General features: G+C 40.0%; 1 protein-coding gene across 1 annotated transcript in view; it reads right to left on the reverse strand.

The window, feature by feature from the left end:
- The window catches only part of SBF1 (SET binding factor 1), a gene marked incomplete in the record, with an annotated part of 3250730 nt that overhangs the window by 1076212 nt on the left and 2154924 nt on the right, over window positions 1-19594 (reverse strand). Inside the window, 1 exon segment of the mRNA XM_044088658.1 lies at window positions 773-977. Coding sequence (XP_043944593.1) covers window positions 773-977 — 205 coding nt within the window.

Genomic DNA, 19594 nt, shown 5'->3' on the forward strand with positions numbered 1-19594 from the left:
AAAATGTTCCAGTATCAACAAACAACTGAAGGTTTGGGGATGGACAAGGGCATTTATATACCCAATGTATCGTGCTACAGTATTTTTCACAATGGGCACATTTACACTGAAGAATATTTGTTCTTCCAGAATTTTGCCAACTACTGATTGGTGGCAATAAGCCCAACCAATTATCCATCAAGGAGGCTCAATATCAAATCATCTATGCATGACTCATTCATTCCCATTAATCTGCTTAATCCAGTTCATAGCTACGGAAAAAAAATGGAAACTATCCTGAGAAAAACTAGTAAAAGGCAGAAAGCTGGACTTAAACATGACATCAGGCTATCATTATGCAATGCAACACAACACAAATATGCATACATATCTGCATGTACACAAAGCAGCAAATCAGAACCACCAAACCAGCTGCAGCATATCTTTGGGATGTACAAGGATTAAAAGACCCTGGCAAAAAAAAAAACAGACAGGAATAGAGAAAATATACAAGCTCTATAGGCAGACATAAACTGGAGAGCAAAGTACTGTGAGACAGTACCACTAGCTACTGCATGACTGTGTTACCCCAGTTATTTAAAATACATTAAAAGGCAAAAAAAAGTAAACACATTAAAAGATGCAAGTGAAATAAAACTGGACAAATTCCATGAGGCACTAGTAAATGAGAAAAAACGTTTACAGTCTTTTAATACCCAGTGAAACAGCAACATCACTTAAATCTACAGTATCTGGCTTACGAGTTACATATTGCACATTATCTGCAACATACCTCTTGCAGACTGCATACATTCGGTTCACAGTGGAGATCCTGAATGGTTCATTTTTAGACCTGGTAAGACTGTTGCTGAGTGTGCCTAACCCAAGCCGCTGATAGTCCCGACAACATGCTCGTTCTACCACATGACTCAATGTCTTGTCAGCAGACTTCATTGTTGTTGATAAAGTAAGTGCATTTTGTTCTGGCTCTTCAGAAACTGCAGACAGAAGAGAACATGACCACAAATTCAGCTACAGACCTGTATATTTTCTTTTTGTTCAAGAATTCCTGTGATTCAAAAAGTACAGTTGTGGACACTTAACATAAATGTAGATGTTTGAGTGTATTCACTGTTGCAGTCATCACATTTGGGTTATCTGCTTGCAGGTAGCCCACAGTCGGCCTGATTATCAAAGTCTTGGGTCCTGCATTGGTTGCTGTCTCATCTTCCATGACGTCACGTAGTCAGGGGTATAAAGCATGAAACCAACGCCATTACATCAGTTTTTCTTGCCCCAGATGTCAGGTGCCCCCATAATGGGAAGCAATTATATACAAAGTTACTCTTCCAACAAAAAAGCAAATACACCAAAAAGCTTTAAGCATAGTAAACAAGAATAGAGGTATAGTCAACAGAAGTCAGGGGGCTGGAGGGAGGGTAACCAGGACTGCAACAGTGAATACACTCGAACATCTACATTTATGGTAAGTGTACACAACTGTACTATGTTCTTCGTGTTTCACTTTTGCAGTCATCACATTTGGGTAGATTCCCAAAGCTAAGGATGGGAGAAGGTAATCAGATAGCATTAGGACCAGCTATAAGGCCCTGCAAGACTGCAGTGGCAAAGCCAGCTCTGGATTTAGAAAAAATTGGCAAGTGGCAATGCTTGGTGAAGGTATGTACAGAACTCCAGGTAGCAGCTTCTAGGATGTCCATGGTACGGACACCTCTGAGAAAGGCTGTAGAGGTAGATGCAGCCCTGGTAGAATATGGTCTTATCCCCTGTGGGGTAGGTTTTCCATGGTGCTTATAGCAGAAATGAATGCAATGGCCTATCCACTTAGAAATGGCTTGCTTTGAAATGGCCTTCCCCTCTGCCCCTGCAGCAAATGCAACCAGCAGCTGTTCAGATTTTCTGAGAGGCTTAGTCCTGTCCAAGTAAAATCTAAGTTGTCAGTGCATGTCCAAGGAGTGCAGTATTCGTTCCCCTTTGTTCTGTGGGTTAGAAAAGAAGGTTGGCAAATGAATGGACTTGATTAAGGGCCACACTGGATACCATCTTGGTCATAAAGGAGGGATTGGTCCTGAGGGACACCCTGTCCGCATGAAAGATGATGAAAGGCTCCATTGCCATGAGGGCCTGTAATTCAGACACCCTTCTTGCTGAAGTGATAGCTAGAAGAAAGGCTGTTTTCCAAGAAAGGAATTTCAACTCTGTATTTGCAGCTGGCTCAGAGGGAGGTAGAGTAAGCTTTTGCAATACAAAGTTAAGGTCCCAGGCAGGAGTAGGGGCTCACCTGGGTGGTCTTAAGTTTTTGGCCCCTCTGAGGAATTGCTTCAGCAGTGGATGAGAGAAGAAGGGGTGGCTCTGTATTGTAATGTGCTGAAATGGCTGAGGCATGAATTTTGATGGAAGAAAGGGAAGGCCCTTGTGAAGCATCTCAGGATTTTCTAGTACTAGGCCTCCTTGCTTCCAGAATGACATCTGTCACTTGCTTATTGCCGTATGGTAACAGAGAGATCAGGTAATTAGCCAGGCTGCAAGGTTCAGGGTTTGAAGCTGTGGGTGCAGAATCTGGCCCTCTTGCTGGGACAGCAGGGCAGGGGTCTGAGGCAGGTGCCAGCAGTGACACTGCGCAAGAGGGGGTACCCAGTGTTGGTGTGGCCAGTCTGGTGCAATCAGTGTTGTCCTTTTTTGTCCTGTTTGATCTTTAGTAGCACTTTCAAGAGGAGAGGCAGAGGGGGAAAGGTATAAACTGATAGGTTTTTCCAGGTGAAGGACAGGGCATCCACTTTCCAAGCTTGTTTGTGGGGAGTCCTTGTGCAGAATTTGAACAACTAGTAGTTCTGAGGGGAGGCAAACAGGTCTATCTCTGGGCTCCCCCATTTATTTCTCAACATGTTGAATATCTTTGGTTCCAGTTTCCACTCGTGTGGGTCCATGAATTTCTGCTTAGGTCATCAGCCAGTGTATTTAGCTTTCCTGGCAGGAATTGAGCCTGTAGGTGCACTTGGTAGCTCAAAGCTGTGTTCCACAGAGCCATGGCTAGTCTGCAGAGAGGGTATGAGTGGATTCCCCCCTGCTTGTTTACGTACCACATAACCATGGTACTGTCCATCTTTACCAATAATTGTCCTGGAAGAATGTGGTCCTTGAAGGCTGTCAGAGCATTCTGTACAGCTAACATTTCTTCTTGATTGATATGCAGGTGCATCTGACTTGGGTTCCATTTGCCCTGAATGCACTGCCCTGCCAAGTGAGCCCCCCATGCATAGTCTGATGCATCTGTTGTTAGGGTTTGAGCGGCAGGGGATAGAGTGAATGGCAGTCCCTTGTTTTGGTGGCAGGCCCACCACAGGAACTCTATCTTTAGACAAGGTATGATAGGAATCATTGATTCTAGATCCTGAGAATGTTGACACCATAGGCTTTTTAGATACCATTGTAGTTTCCTCATATGCAGTCTTGCATATGGAATTAGTAGAATGCAAGAGGCCATGAACCCCAGGTCTTGCAGTTTTTTCCTTGCAAAAAACTGGGTCTTTGTGGCCAGTACTTTGAAGTCGGCTGTCAAATTAACTTGTTTCAGTGGCGTGAGGTAGGCCATCTGGGAAGTTGTATTCAAGCTTGCTCTGAGGAATACAATTTGTTGGCAGGGTACAAGATGTGATTTCTTTTTGTTTATGGTGTACCCCAGAGAAGTTAGCAATTTCTTTTCAAATGCCAGATGATGTAATAGTATGCCCTGGCTTTCTGCCTGAATTAGACGATCATCCAGGTATGGGTATATCTGAATATTTCTTTGCCTGAAAAATGCAATGACTGGAGCTAGGCACTTTATGAGTACCATGGGCGCAGCAGATAAGCCAAAGGGCAGTGCAGAGAACTGAGAGTGCATGTAGCCTGCTCTGAAGCATAGCTATCTTCTGCAAGATTCCCTAATTGGGATGTGCAGACAGGCTTCCTTTAAATCCAGTGTTGCCAACCAGGCATTTTGCCTAGCATGGGAAGCAGCTGATGAAGAGTTAGCATCTTGAATTTTGGGATTACCAAAAATGTGTTTAGGATAGACAAGTCCACGATAGGATGCTAGGATTTGTCTTTTCTGGGTACCAGGAAATGTCCTGAGTAGAAACCTTGCCCCCAATCTTCTTCTGGGACAGGTTAATTAGCCCTGATGCTTAAGAGAGAGAGAACTTGCTTTTGAGCCTCTGCCCATTGATTTGGTGATATGACTGGCCAACCGTTTGGGGTTGGTAAGGAGTGGAAGTGGAATCTGTATCCTTGGGGAACTATATTTAAAACCCATTTGCCCTGGGTAATGAGTTCCCAATTTTTTGCATGCAGGGCGATCTTTCCCCCTAAAGGAACAGTCAGTTGAGCAGGGCCTGGAAGGTTCAAGGTTAAGTCATTGAGACAGTTTACCATAGGGGGGAGTCTTACTACTCCCTGCTTTGGAGGTGGGAGGCCCCCACTGCTTAGGCCTGTGAGTACCTTGGGACTGAAGCCTGGGTGTTCTGCTGGTTCTGGGTTTGGACTGGGAAGGCCTGGAAGAGGCAGGAAAGGACCAGTTCTTAGAGGGTCAATACATACTAAATCTGGATGGCTGTACTTGCAGGAAATCTTTAACAGTTTGCACAGATTTAGCTTTTTCCACCATCTTTTTAATTAATCCTTCTGCTTTGTTGCCAAACAGGCGGTCTTAGTTTAAGGGAGCATCCAGTAATTTAGCTTTAACATAATTTGGCAAAGATTGCTCCTTAAGCCAAGCATGCCTTCCAAGTACAGACCCAGTGACAGCCGCCCTGCAAGATGCCTGTAATGAATCAAAATCACATTGCAAAGTATGTTTTCCAACTTGTTCAGCAGAATGCATGAAATCCTGTAATTCTTTATTTTCAGCAGAGTCAGGAATCAACATCATTTTCTGTTTAAGCAATCCAATAATATGCTGCTGATACTTTAACATATAAAACTGGCAGTTTAAGGCCCTAATGGCCAAAGTTGCAGAAGTGTATACCTTCTTACCCTATCTATCCAGCGTCCTGGAATCTCTATCAGAGGGGGTAGGGTTTTTGGCAGTAATAGCCTTAATGCCCTTGGGTCTCTGTGAAATGGTCTCAGGAACCACAGTAGGATTTTTAAAGAGGAACTTGTGAGAGTCAGGTACACTGTAATACCTATCAGGTTTTCTGGGAGCAGGAGGTAAAGTGTCAGGGGCCAGGCTAGATTCCGAGAAGGCATCATCTACAATGTCTAGTAGAGGAGGGATAGCTAAAGGTCTGTGTTGAGGCAGGAGTAAGAATTCCCTAAGCCTCTATTTAGAGTCAGAGTAATCTTGGCTTTCCCAGTGGAAATGCTCCCTAACAGTATGCAAGGTTTCACCAAAAGAGAAATCCTCTGGAGGGGAAGCAGATGGAATGGAGTTCTCTGCATCAGAATCCTCATAGGTAGATAAAGGCAAATCCTGGTCATCAGAGAAAACAGAAATTTCAGAATCCTGATCAGAAAAATCAGAAGGAAAATCAGTCCTAGGTCTCTTAGAGGGAAGAAGGGTGGCTTCCCCTGATTGGAGTAATAAGGTCTTCAGCCATTCTTATCATTTGATTTTTTTTAGGCATAGGGCCTGACCATGCGGTCTGGGCATGGATCTAGTTTTAGGCCTTGAAGAACAAGATGACGTTGGTTTAATATGCAAGTCAGTAGGCCTGAATACATCCTCAGAAGCAAGGAATGCAGTACAAATGAAAATCTTTATGAGGTATTTGCTTTCCACAAGAAATACAATTGTTAACTTTTACTGACATCGGTTTAGAGCAAGAAAAAGGATCCCCAATGGGGTACTTAGCTTAGTTGAAGACTTCGGATCTGAAACACGAAAATGAAAATTTCAGGAGTCGGCCGACTGGCACTTGCGAATTGCTTCTGCTTCGGGCACTGCACGGCAAGAAAGACTGATGCAATGGCATCGGCTGCATGCTTTATACCCCTGACTACCTGACGTCATGGAAGATGAGACAGCAACCGACGCAGGACCCAAGACTTTGATAATCAGGCTGACTGAGGGCTACTGCAGGCAGATAACCCAAATGTGATGACTGCAACAGTGAAACACGAAGAACATCTGCCCAATACCACTACTCTCATAAAAGAATTCTACCATTTAATTAAGAATGTTCCTTCAGTAGATGATCATTATGGAAACTACCCACAGAAACAATTTTTTTAATTTATCTAGATATAAATAAAAAAAATAATCCTCACTCCAGGCACTGCTATCCTTTGAAGGTAAAGAACTGCATAGTACATAACCCTCTCAGTGAAAAAAAAATATCTACCACTTTATTTTTCCATACTGACAGACATGCCATCTACTTTGTACACCTGTCCTTCTTTGTGAAGTGTACTCTGCTAACTTAATCCTTTGTACTATTGTTTTCCATATCATATCACCTATGTTCCTTTTCATCTTTTCCATTGTGGACACATCTAACCTATTTAAAACATTCCCAGTAAGAGTAATGCTAATATCAATATTGAACATCCATACTTGTATCCTCTCAGTTATATATATGTCACTTTGCAAGACACCCAAAGCTATGTACATTAATCTAAATAAAATCAGTTTATAGTAAGGATGTCACTGTTTGAAGCAGCTTATTATTAACTCTCTCACTAGGGTGCCAATAAAGCCAGTAATAAACAACAAAATTAAAAGAGTCAGTATTCTGAGGGTATACGCTGACCTCTGGAAGCCTTGGGCCCTAACAACAACAATAGAATATTCAATGAAAATATCCAAAAAAAAAAAAACAAAAGAAAGGGAAATCTTAACTGACCATGTGACAGGTTTACAGTTTACTGATTCTACAGCTGGGAAAAAAAAAGAAATTGATGCAACATTGATGCAATAAATTTTGACAAAAATCTACATAAATATGCTTAAAATAAGTGGAATGTTAGAAGACTACATTAAAACAATAAAAAAAAACCGAGGGCATAGATGTTGTACTTAATATGTATGATGATGAGCTATAGGAAAAATGAGGAAAAACAACAAAAAGTGACAGCATATGATGTAGCACAAGAATAAATTAAAGAGGAATTAATGCAATTTAACTAGTAAATCCAGAGATGAGATATAGAGAGGTGCCAAAAAGGTAGAAAATGGACTGGTATACCAGCACAAAAAAATATTCATCAAGAGACCACATCAGGTCAACATTCCCAACATAACTAATAAGTAGTCCTAGACCTTCACTTGCTGTTAAGTTTTAGTCATATGAACAAAAATGGCTAAGCCTATCTAAAGTGTGGCAAAAAGGACAGATTTTAAAGGTGGGCAATACCAGAAAATTTGTAGGCAATGACTATTTGTGCATATTTGTGCAAGAGGGAACAAATATTTACAGTTAAGAGAATATGCTGACAGACAGGTCAGGTCTTCAATTCAAACTATTCAAAAAAAAAAAAGTAATCTCCGTAATATCCCTGAAGTCTCAAACAACCCACTAAACAAGTACAGTGGGTCCAAAAGTAAAATAGTGTAAGAAACTTCTCTGTGCGAAAGATTTTCAATCCATACTTATTTATTTTACATTTGTTGACTGAGATTGTTCGACTGAGCTGAAGAGCCCTTTTTCAGCGAAGGCCCGGGGAGAAAAGCGCCAACATATTATACAATCTTCATTATAAATTAGCATTAAACAGTAATGTTACAGGATTATTACAAGGCATTAAGTAGCAATACAATGTTATACAGTGTCAAAAATCAGAAATATAGCATAATTATTTCAAGATGTATAAAAAGAAATATTTCATTAAGACGAGTACAGTTTTAGGGGTAAGTGTTTACAAAAACCCAGTTATATCATAATGTAGTTGCATGAGGGCAAAACAATTACAATAGAATGTTTCTCTGAGGCAATTTGCTTAATAGATTTTAGAAGACAGTAGAAAGAGTAGTCAAGGAAGATAGAGCTAGTGAGAAGAGTGAGTTAAGGGCAGAAAGTAGATTAAGGTACGAGAAGTATGGGATGTTTAAGGAGGGAGAGTGCAGTGGCAGGACCAGTGACTTTTTAAGTGCTTTTTGGAGACTGTCAAATTGTTTAGGATGTGTAAGGGTCCTGATTTATATCTAGTTAATCACTGTATATATATCAGACAATGGCAGTAGAAGTAGCAAACTTAAACTTGTCTTAAGTAAAAAAAAAAAAAAATATATAATTTAAAATATTGTACAGAATTACTAAGCATTCAAAAGTAATCCAAGCAGGGTAGAACTAAGTTTTCGAAAGTAATCCAAGCAGGGTAGGCAGTTTTTAGGGTTCTTGTACAGAGACCTGAAGAAGTCTAGAAGGACGAAAGTGATATCTGTTAACAATAAGTTATGAATATAGAATATGATTTTTATACTGGATTTTTTACATGCAAAGTGTATATGTATATATTTATATATATTTTCTGATTGCCAAATGGTCTAAGGTTTTTATATATCTCCAGCCATGTGGTATATTGTCTTCGATAAAATCACAGACTTAATTTGGTTAAATAAGAGGTACCACATTATTACTAATTTTACTGAAAGTACTTATTATGACAGCTATTAAGTAGGGCAGGACCAGCTCAAATGTCACACTGATGCGGAAAGGGATGTGAATTTAACATGTATACCAATAACACTGTTTTACAGCACAATAAACCATTCTCTAGCCTGATAAAAAGTGTGTGTGTGTGTGTGTGTGTCTGTGTGTGTGTATATATATATATATATATATATATATATATATATATATATATATATATATAAAATTAGAAAACTTGAGAGGAAACTATTACTCTGTTATTTTTGTTTTACTTGGATCGCATGTCTGTGTACTTAAAGGATTTTCGACTGGAAACAGACTTGCCTATCCTGCTTGGATTACTTTTGAATACTTAGTAATTCTGCACAATATTTTAAATGATATATTTTTTTATAATTTATTTGACTTAAGACGAGTTTAAGTTCACTACTTCTTACTACCATCGTCTGATCTGATTAATATACAGTGATTAACTAGATATATATGGATTGAAACTCTTCCACACAGAGAAGTTTCTTACATTGTTTTGCAATTCAAACTATTCAATACAGCTACTTTCAATTTTTTTTCTACAAGTTTCCAAAAATCTATATGGACTGTGAAAATCACAGCTGACAGAGTAAACTAAGGACAAAAAGAGAGACCAAGAGGAATCAAGTAGATTAGCAGCAAAGCAAAATTAGGCAGAACTGAACATGAAAGATTCAGTGAAAGACCGCCCTCAAACCATTTCCAGTTCAAGGAAAAGACGTGAAAGAGATGCAAAACCAAGGGCTTTCAAAATGGCATCTGACTTAGTAACATGCTTATTAGGGCTCTTTGCGAGAGAAAACTGAGAATTGGTTTAAAAAGTAAATATTTTTACGATGGGTAAATTTTTCAGCTACTGATCACACTGCCTGGATGCTAGCAATAAAGGAAATAGAAAACAGAAAACATTAGGGGAAAATCAACCAGAAACAAAGAAAATGCTCTAATCATGGAAGACCACTGCAGCTAGCTGTTCAGCAAAAAAAAAAGTTAAAATTCCATCTTTAGTATAGGAAATGGCTTTCACTAATTTACAGGAAAAAATAAATAAATCAAATGCACTCACAGGTGTTTAAAACAAATGAGACACTGGAGGAATATATAAAGTCAATTGACAAAAAGGCTGGAAAAATAGAATAATCTTTTAAATAGCCATTCAGATAAGCTGACAAAACTTAAGAAATCAAATTGAAATGAAGGAAAGGCTGATTCAATATGAGGCTTGTCAAGAAGAATCATTGAAAAAACTGTAAAATTATAAGACAGAGAAAGAAAACATGAGCTTTTTTTATTTTTTGCTATATCAGAGAAATTGGCAAGAGAAGAGGGTTTTAATGACATGCAAATCAGCTAGTGAACTAGCGTTCACAGGAGGATTTGTTAACTGAGAATATGCAGCAAATTTGGCAACCAGAAAGCAGCAAAGACCTACATTAACAGAGATGCTCCTGACAAAACTGTAACAGAAGGGAAAATTATTAATAACTGGGTGCACAAGAGTGCTTATGGAAAATGAGTATTTGCTGTACACCAGGCAAAAGCTGATATAATCATCTGTCTTCATAACAGTTTTTCCTGTAGAATCAATGATGTTTTTAGATGCAGAACAGCCTATGGGGGCTAATGTTTAGTCAACAAAGAGTGAGCCAGCAATTGGAAAGAGACTTGATTCTCAATCTTCTGTCAGTAAGAAAACTCGTAGAGAAACTTTTTCCAGTGAAACTTTTTCAACCGCTCCTAAGGAAAATGTTTGAATGGCAAAAAAAGCCCGTGAGCTGATTAGAAGATTCATGAGTACCCCAGACTGGAATCCGAGACCAGTGATGGAAGACTGGGATGCTTGGGAAGAAGAGCTGCAGCAAAGTTAAACTAGTGCATATGTAAGAAAAACTACAAGGCATCAAAATCCTACTAAAACGTAGTTTAGACATGTGAACTGTGGTTCAGCAAGAAGTGGATGAAAAGGGCTGAAAGTTTGTTTACTTTATTAAAATGACATACTCACCATAATGATACATCAGTGTTGCCTGTCTCCATCTGGTTTAATCTGAAGGTTATCATATCAGACACTGGCCAAATCCATGATAATTTAACTCGCTACAATCCCCCAGTCCCTAGAGGTTATTTCAGATTGAGTTTGCCTCCCCTCAGTCTAGCTCCAAATTATATTTCCCACATAAACTAGGAGGACAAAGGACTCCAAGAAAAAGGGACAACTGAACCTTCCCCACTCTCTCACCTTAGGTGAAGAGACTAGCCAAAACTGCAGGGGTTTGAATCAGACAGATGCAGACATCATGGATCTATTGTTATGGTAAGCACATAACTCTTGTATCCAATATTGTCTTCACCATCTGGCTTCTACCTGCGGGACACAGCCCTGGGAGGATCTATGGAAAAATATTCTGCAAAATACTGCAGCAAAAAGAAGCCCTGGACCTAGACTGAATGTCCAACCTGTAGTGAGAAACAAAGATGCGAGGGCCCATCTAAGCAGCTTCTGCACAAACATCATCTAAAGAAGCTCTAGAAAAGAAAGACTTAAAGTAGCCATGGCTCTAGCGGAGCGAAATTTAGGTTTACCGCTCAAAGTTTTGCCTCTCAAGATGTAAGCATAGGAGATACAGTGTGATAGCCAATTAAATAATGTCACTTTAGCCACAGGTCTACCCAATCTGGATTTTGAAAAGGAAACAAACAGCTGATTGGATTTTCTACAGGATTTTGTCTGTCCAGGTAAAATCTCAATTGTTTATGAATATCCAAACAATGCTGCAAGTGTGCCTTTGTTCAAAAAAATTAAGAAAAACTACAGGAACATGAACAGACCTATTCAAATCACAATCAGTGGCTACCTTATGTAGAAAAGTAGGGTTCATGCAAAGTGAGACTTTATCTTTGTAGAATACCAAATAAGGAGTAGTAGTATCCAGAGCTTACAGCTCAGTCACTCTCCTGGCTGAGATAAAAGCAACCAAGAAGAAAGTATTCCAAGATAACCACTTTAGGTCTGACATAACAGAAGGTTCAAAAGAGAGTACCTGCATGGACTTGCAACATGAAAATTAAATCCCAAGGAGGGATGGGATCAGGGGGTGGGGGTAGTTGGTGTGTAAAAGAAATGCGCACTCAAAAAGAATTCCCCTGCATGGAAGTAATTGCACGGCTCAAAAGCACATGGTAGATAAAAAGCAAAAGCCAGCAACTGTGAGCTGTGTAAACTAATTTAATTAGTTGTTAAAATAAAAAAACACAAGAAAAAAACAGACCAGATCAGTGTAAATTCCAAAAACATCTTGAAGTTCTTTTATACATTCGGAAATGATAAATGATGGTAAAATGAAACTTTGCTGTGGTATGTTTAAGAGTATGTTTATAAAGAGCATTGCTCATTCTCATGCATTCTACATAGGACAAACATCCAGACCTCTTAAATTACGCATTTCTGAACACCTCAGTGATGTCAAATGCAAGAGAATGAGCAATGCTCTTTATAAACATACTCTTAAACATACCACAGCAAAGTTTCATTTTACCATTATTGATAAAATAACAGGTGACAGATCTAATAAATCTGGATGGCATAACAAATTAAATGAAAAAGAGAAAAAATGGATTGTGAAATTAGGTGGACTTTTCCAGCCTGGTCTTAATGAATATTTATGATTTGGTACATTAATGAATATTCATGAGCTCACCAATGAAATTTTATGACTAATTATTTCCAAATGTATAAAAGAACTTCAAGATGTTTTTGGAATTCACATTGATGAAGGCTAGGTTAACACCATAGCCGAAACCGGTCTGTTTATTCTTGTGTTTTTTTATTTTAACAACTAATTAAATTAGTTTACACAGCTCACAGTTGCTGGCTTTTGCTTTTTGTCTACCGTGTAAAAGAAATGCACCTTTGAGATGTGTCTTGGAAATGTTCAGAGCAGTCAAGAGGACATTATCCCTACCAACATGAAAATTAGATATGGCTGCCAGTTGAAATTTGATCATATAAAGACTAGAGCCTGAATTAAATAACAATGTAAAAAATCTAAAACAGAGTAGCAGAATGGAAAAAGGATCAAACTTTCAAGATTCCACCTACACTGCAAATCACTTCCATTTACTTCAGTATACCTTCCTAGTAGACAGCTTTTGGGACAAGGACAAAATGCACAATACTGTCCGATATCTTGGAATTCCTGGCCATCAAGGGAACTGGAACCTCGAAAGATACTAACACTGAATACAATCCACAAGGTACAGGATGGCACCAAACGAGTCCTCAGCTGGAACAGGAATCCTTTAATACAGAACAATAACGAACAGGATACGGTACAACCAGAAACAAAGCAAATAATACAAAAGCAGTGTTAAGCGCTTTCATCTGCAATAAGCAGACTTCATCAGAACTGCTGTAATCCATCTTCCTATTACATTTATACACCTGCTTTGGCGCCAAAAAACTTTTCAATTAAAGCTGTATTAACACAATATCCAACTTCTTGTCTCATATACCTATGTAATATCTATACACTTTTGTTATTGTAAACACAATGATACTTAACAAACATATAAATAAACAATATATAAAAGTTGGTGTAAAATAACATTATAAAACCAATATCATGCCAAATGTCCTTTCCACCATAATAAATATAAATATATATATATGTGAATTTAATAATATCAAAATATATTAAAATAGCTTGGATATATAAAACATTTTTGATAAAAAATTCTTTATATAATAAAAATATATTTGAAATTTTATACAAAAAAAATTTTGAAAGGTATATAAAAATGTGAAAAGACTGCCTAGATTATCTATCCTAAAAAGACATAAGGTCTAAGGGGAAATAAGAAAAGGCTTAATACTGATATAATCATTAATACCAGGAGGTCTTACTGCATCTGTAAACATTTGCCATTTACTCTCCTTCTTTGCTAATAAATTTTTAGTATTGCCTCCTCTAAGTGAATGTACAACATGGTCTATGATAATAAATCTAAATCTGTGAGTCTCGCCATTCTTAATAATGTGTCTACATAGGGCATTTTTATTATCTCCTTTTCTTATACTATACATATGATCATATATTCGACGTTTAAATTGTCTCTCCGTCTTTCCAATGTAGAAGGCAGGACATACTTCACAGATAGCTAAATAGACCACAAATTTAGTATTACAACTTCCACCTACTCCTTTTATATATATGTTTTATTAATATTCCTCAGTCTCACACCTTTACTTTCACATATATACTTGCCTTGATTGCAAGCACCGCATTTTACTGTTGCTTTGTTCAAGGTACTATATTGTTTTCCAGACTCAATCAACCTTTTTAGGTTGGGTGCTGTTTTATAAACTATTCGAGGATAACTACCCACCCTTTGTGCTAAATGATCATCCATTATGATCAAATTCCAATAATCCCTGATTATATTCTCAATATATTGGGTCACAGGCGAATATGTCAATACACACACTCGATTGAAGGCCTCCCTTTCTTTATTATTTTTCTGTACAATAGAATTACCCAGTATAGGTGTATATTTCCCTTCCCATTGAGCACTGATATTTCTGATGATATCTTTGATAAGGTACTGTGGATATCCTCTCTCCTGAAACATTGAACCAATAAGCTGTACTTCCTTTAACATAATGTCCTTGGTAGAGGACATTCGTGCTGCTCTTATGCACTGTCCTTTTAGTATATTCTTGAACACGTGTTTCGGATGATTGCTACTATATTCGAGATAATCATTCGAAAAGGTTTCTTTTCTATAGATTCTAGATATGAAACCATTTTCTCCATGTTAAATATAGGTGTCCAAATATGATATCCCTTTGTTATTATATTTATAAGTAAAACGCAAAAAATCAGTGGTTTGATTGATATACTCAATAAGTGCTTCTATTAATGTTTCAGGCCCTTCCCATAACAAAAAGATATCATCCAGAAATCTTGTGTAAAACTTCACATATTTATAAAATTCACACTGAAAAACTTTTTCTGTTTCCCACTCTAACATTACCAAATTGGCAAATATGGGGGCACAAGATGCCCCCATAGCCACCCCTTTAATTTGTTTGAAAAACTCGTTTTCAAAATAAATATAGTTGTAGTCCAAAACTAGGCCCATCATGTCAGTAAGAAGGCAGATCTTATCCCATTCAAAATTTGAATATTTCCTTAGACTACTGTTAAAATACTCAAGGTCTATGTCCTTTGGGATACTTGCAAACAAATTAACCACATCATTGGTGACAAATATGAGTCCTTGATTCCAAATTGTGGGAGTAAGAGAATTTAAAAAGACCCAAGAATCTTTCACCAGGTGTGGCACGTTGCTATATACCGGTTTAACCCATCGGTCAATAACGACCCCTATAGGGAATGTTTTGGACCTGCTACCTGAAATGATTGGCCTAAAAGGAGGTTGAACTACATTCTTGTGTGTCTTAGGGATGCCCACAATGGTAGCTAGTGTGGGATTTTGAACTGTTAAAAATTGAAGTATTTCATCATTAATCCTATGGTCAATGTAGTACTCTTCTAAGGTCAGATCTATCCTTCTATATCCGATGTTTATTTCATTAAGGGATACAGCATTATAATTGTCAGTATCATACAATAAGTTATATATTTCCTTTATGTAATCCAACTGATTAAAAATAACAATGCCTCCTCCCTTGTCAGGTTTCATCAATCTCACTTGCTTGTTATTTATAAATTCATCCAGGCATTGTCGTTCCCCTATTGTCAAATTATCATTTCAAGCACATAATTCTTTGTTCTGTTTGTTTCCACAAGTTCTATACAACCTATAAATATCCTGACTAACAATTTTCTCAAAACATCCTATAACTGGGTAATTAATAGGCATATACGTGCTTTTTTTCTTTAAACTATTTTTCTTTAAACAGTGTGCTATACTTGCCTCTCCTAACCATGTGGTTAACTTGAGGAGTTGCAGGTTGGGAAGATTCAGACCAGCTGGATGAGAAATGAGACCCAGACTGGGATCCAAAACCCAAGGAAGGTATCTCAGAAGAGGCCACAGCAAAGAGAACCACACCTAACGAGGTCAGAAAGGATCTCTAAGGGTTACTGTCACTTTGCAATGGGCTGTCTTCTGAAGAAACTTGATTATCAGTGAGCTGAAGGATATGCATACAGGAGACCTGAGGGCCAAGCATACAGAAGAGTGTCTACAGGCGATTGCCCCTGAGAAGGGATAAAGGCATAATATATCTGTTGCATTTGTTGTTGGAGGGGGAAGCAAAAAGGTCGTGACATGGAGTGCCCCAGCACTGAAAAATACAACTGCAACTCAAGAATTCAGACACCACTTGTGGGGAAGAATATTGCTGCTCAAACTATCGGCCAGAATGTTGGACACTGCTGGGATGTGCACTCCAATCAGAAATCACTGAAACAAGATCGCCCACAGCCAAACTCTCATGGCTTCTCGACAAAGAGGATAAGAACATGTTCCCCCAGTTTGTTTAAACACTAGACAATTGATAGAAATCACACTACTGAGGAGGACAACCTGAAAAGCCTGCAATGCAAGGACAGCCCTCATCTCCAGGACACTGATGTAAATGTTGGCCTCTGCAGAAGACCAGGACCCCTGAACCATCCTCCCTTCGAAACGCCCCCCACCACTCACCCAAGAAGGAAGGTATCCATGGTGACTGTGGGGAAGAACAAACAGTGTCTGTAACCAGCACCAAATCTGACTGTGACACACTTTTGTCAATCTAACAGGAAAGTCCACTGGATGAACTAAATAGGACCTTAGCACTGTGACAGTTGCTTGCAGAGCACTCATGTGGAACCTCACTAAGGGGACCAACCTTATGGAGGCTGCCATGAGCTGGAGGTTTTGTAAGGACAAGCACAGGTATTACCTCAGACTGAAGACCAAGGACGGAGCTTGTGAGTTTGACAATTTGGGAGACAGTATCCAAGTGGCAGCCTATGAACTATAATGTCTGGGCAGGTTGAAGGCTTGACTTTTGATAACTGACACTTATCCTCAAATGGTCACACAACTGGAGTATGATGTTTCAGCTGTGACTAGAAAAGCTATCGTGGGGGCAGTGAGCAACCAACTGCCAACTGTCCAGGTAAGGAAAGACCTGAAATCCATGCAGCTAGAGTCAGGCTGCCACCACTACCATACACTTGGTAAACACCCGAGGGGGGTTGATGGTGAAACCTAATGGCTCTGAACTGATAATGATCGGCCCCTAACTGGAAGTGCAAGAACCTTCTGGAATGCCTCTATACCCTGAAATGATGGTAGGCATCTTTGAGGTCTATCAAGCACATCCAATTGTCCTTCTTCAACAGAGGTAGAATGGACTGCACCGTAACCATCCTGAATTTGGTCTGTTTCACAAAAGGATAAATCTTGCTCAAGTCTAAAATAGACCTGAGGTGCTTGCTCTTTTTTGGCACCAAAAAGAACCTTGAGTAGATCCTTGTTGGTCTGGTGCAACCTCTTGGATGACTCGATTTGCCAGCAAATTCTGAATTTCTACCATTGCCTGCTGTATCTGACAGGGTGGAACATCAGGGAGATTTTTGTGACCAAAACTTTGACTTTCTAAAATGGGAATGGTACAGCCTCTGGATATGACAACACCCATGCATCCAAGGTGATAGCCTCCCAAGCTTCTATTTGAAGAGGCATGTGACCACCCCCCCCCCGACAACCTCCAGAGCAGAATAGTTGGGCAACCCTTCAGGATCGCTGGAAGGGCGCAAAGGAGAAAGTTCTGTGAAATTCCAGATTTTGTGGACCTCCCTTGCCCCACAGGTGGCTTCTATTATGGTTTCCCACTGCTGTTGATAGAACCCTCAGAGGAAGTGTCCTGGGAAGGCTGTAGGATTTTCTAAAGAGAAGTTTACCTCCCTTCAGATTCCTTGAGAAGGTTCACTGAGAGGAAGCAAAATACACTCCTACTGCTGACGTCTTCCCATTGTTCACTCCTAGTAAGTGTGTATTTAATCTTTGACACAAACAAGGAAGACCCATCAAAAGGCACATTAACACAAGATGCCTTGAAGCACTTTACAAAATTGCACAACTGCATCCAAGCATGGCATCTGATGGCAATGCCGGAGCCAGCTGTTCAGGATGCTCCATTGGTTATGTCCAAAATGAGCCTTATGGAAACTTTGGTAATAGAGAGATGTGTAGACAACTCAGCCTCCATTGTCTTCTGAACCTCCAGGGGTTGCTGTCTCTTAATATTCCTAGACACTTCAGCCACAAGGTAGCACTGAAGCCTTGTCAAGTGGGAAATGTAGTTAAGTGCCCTTAAAGCAAATGTCGCTGAGGAATAACAGTGCTTCCCTAATTGGTCCAAAGCCCAAGACTTTCTATTTGGAGGAATGGACCAATGACTCACCTCAGAGATTTCCTTACTTGTGGTAGTCAAAACAACAATCGCATCTACAGCCACAGCCGGACCTTTAGTTCACTGTGGCCAATCTTGGGTGAAGCAAGGCTTCTTAGGAATGGGCGCCATCACACTGGGTTCCTTCAACCTTCTGTAAGATACTAGCTCTACTAGTGCACTTGGAAGGGGAGCTATCCAGGTATGGATGGGCCCATGCCGAAGGCTCTCAAAAATAATGATTCCTCCAGAGAACGGGCTTCAGTGATCCCACACTGATAAAGAAGATTCAAAGGATCAGCAATAGAGGAGTTGTCAAGCAATGATTTAGGGGACCCCTCTCCTTCCTCGAGGCAAGTATCCCCAGTGAGGGACTCCTCAGAGGAGTCCTGGTGCTTTCTCTTGCATTGCCTTTTGCCTAAGACCTCAAACTCTGGAAAATCTAGAGGAAATGAGGCAGAGGCAGGGAGTCCAGCAAAGGGGACAGACTAAAGGCCAACTGGCATGGGCTATTCAGAAGCAGGTTGATGACTGGACACAGACATAGATAAGAAAGGGAAGAGAACACTGACTGTAGAAGACTGACCCATCTCCTTAATGGAGAATATCCTCTCCACGAAGTTGGAGGAAGTGAAAGCTGGCTGCCCTGAGCAAACAGTCCCAGGATCCAAAGAGGCCCAAGATATATCTAAACCCAGGAGAGCTACAGTTTATCTTGACTTCAAGACTGGAGATGTTGAGGACCAATGCCCCCAAAGGAAGAGATGAACATGAAGCAGGGATTGTAGAACCCAACCCAGAAACACCAGACTCATTGCAACAGCTCCATGGTCTTCTTAACTCAGATGCAGCTGGAGTTGAAGAGACCAAGGTGGGAGTTAGCATCAAACATAGCCAAACCCTCAGGCATGACCCCAAAGGTGGAAACACTGCCAGGCCTGGGGACCTCAGATCCACTGGACTTGAGAAAGGAAACCACAGTGAGGAAGCATAGATTCTGGAGAGGGATCGCGGACCCTAAGGAATAATGCCTAATTGCATCTGAACCTGCAAGAAGGACCTCATCAGCTGGTCCTAATCTGAAACTTTGATATTGCCCACCAACATCGATGACCGAGCAGAAGAAGCCACCAATGGGGGGCTTGGAGGATCGCTTGAACGGTGAAGTACTGGCCTGCTGGATCTTAGCAAGAGAGGCTCAGACCTGGGGAAGGGAAGGAGAAGACTTTGGAGACATCTCCAATGGAGAGGTAAAAGGGGAAGCTACCTGACCTGATGCAGCCCCTTTTACCAAAATGGGACTTGGCACACTTAGAGACAGAGACGGAGCCTTACTACAGGCGTCAGATCCAATGTTTAACCTGCCGGGGCAAGCCAGAAGAGGGCCAAGATATGGGGACCTCTTGTGGCCCCCTCTCTGGAAGCCTTAGAGCCCTTAGGAGAAGGGTGGTGGCTCTTGTCGGAACTGCCTTTCACAGCTAAAGAGGAAGGTCTGGCAGGGAGAAGACCTTTCAAAATCAGCTTCACCTTTCTCTCGTTGATGACCCTGGGCCTAAAACCCTCACAAACAGAGCATGAGGAA

Source organism: Protopterus annectens, chromosome 11.part0 (assembly GCF_019279795.1).
Source record: "Protopterus annectens isolate FY-2018-M chromosome 11.part0, PAN1.0, whole genome shotgun sequence".
NCBI lineage: Eukaryota > Metazoa > Chordata > Ceratodontiformes > Protopteridae > Protopterus > Protopterus annectens.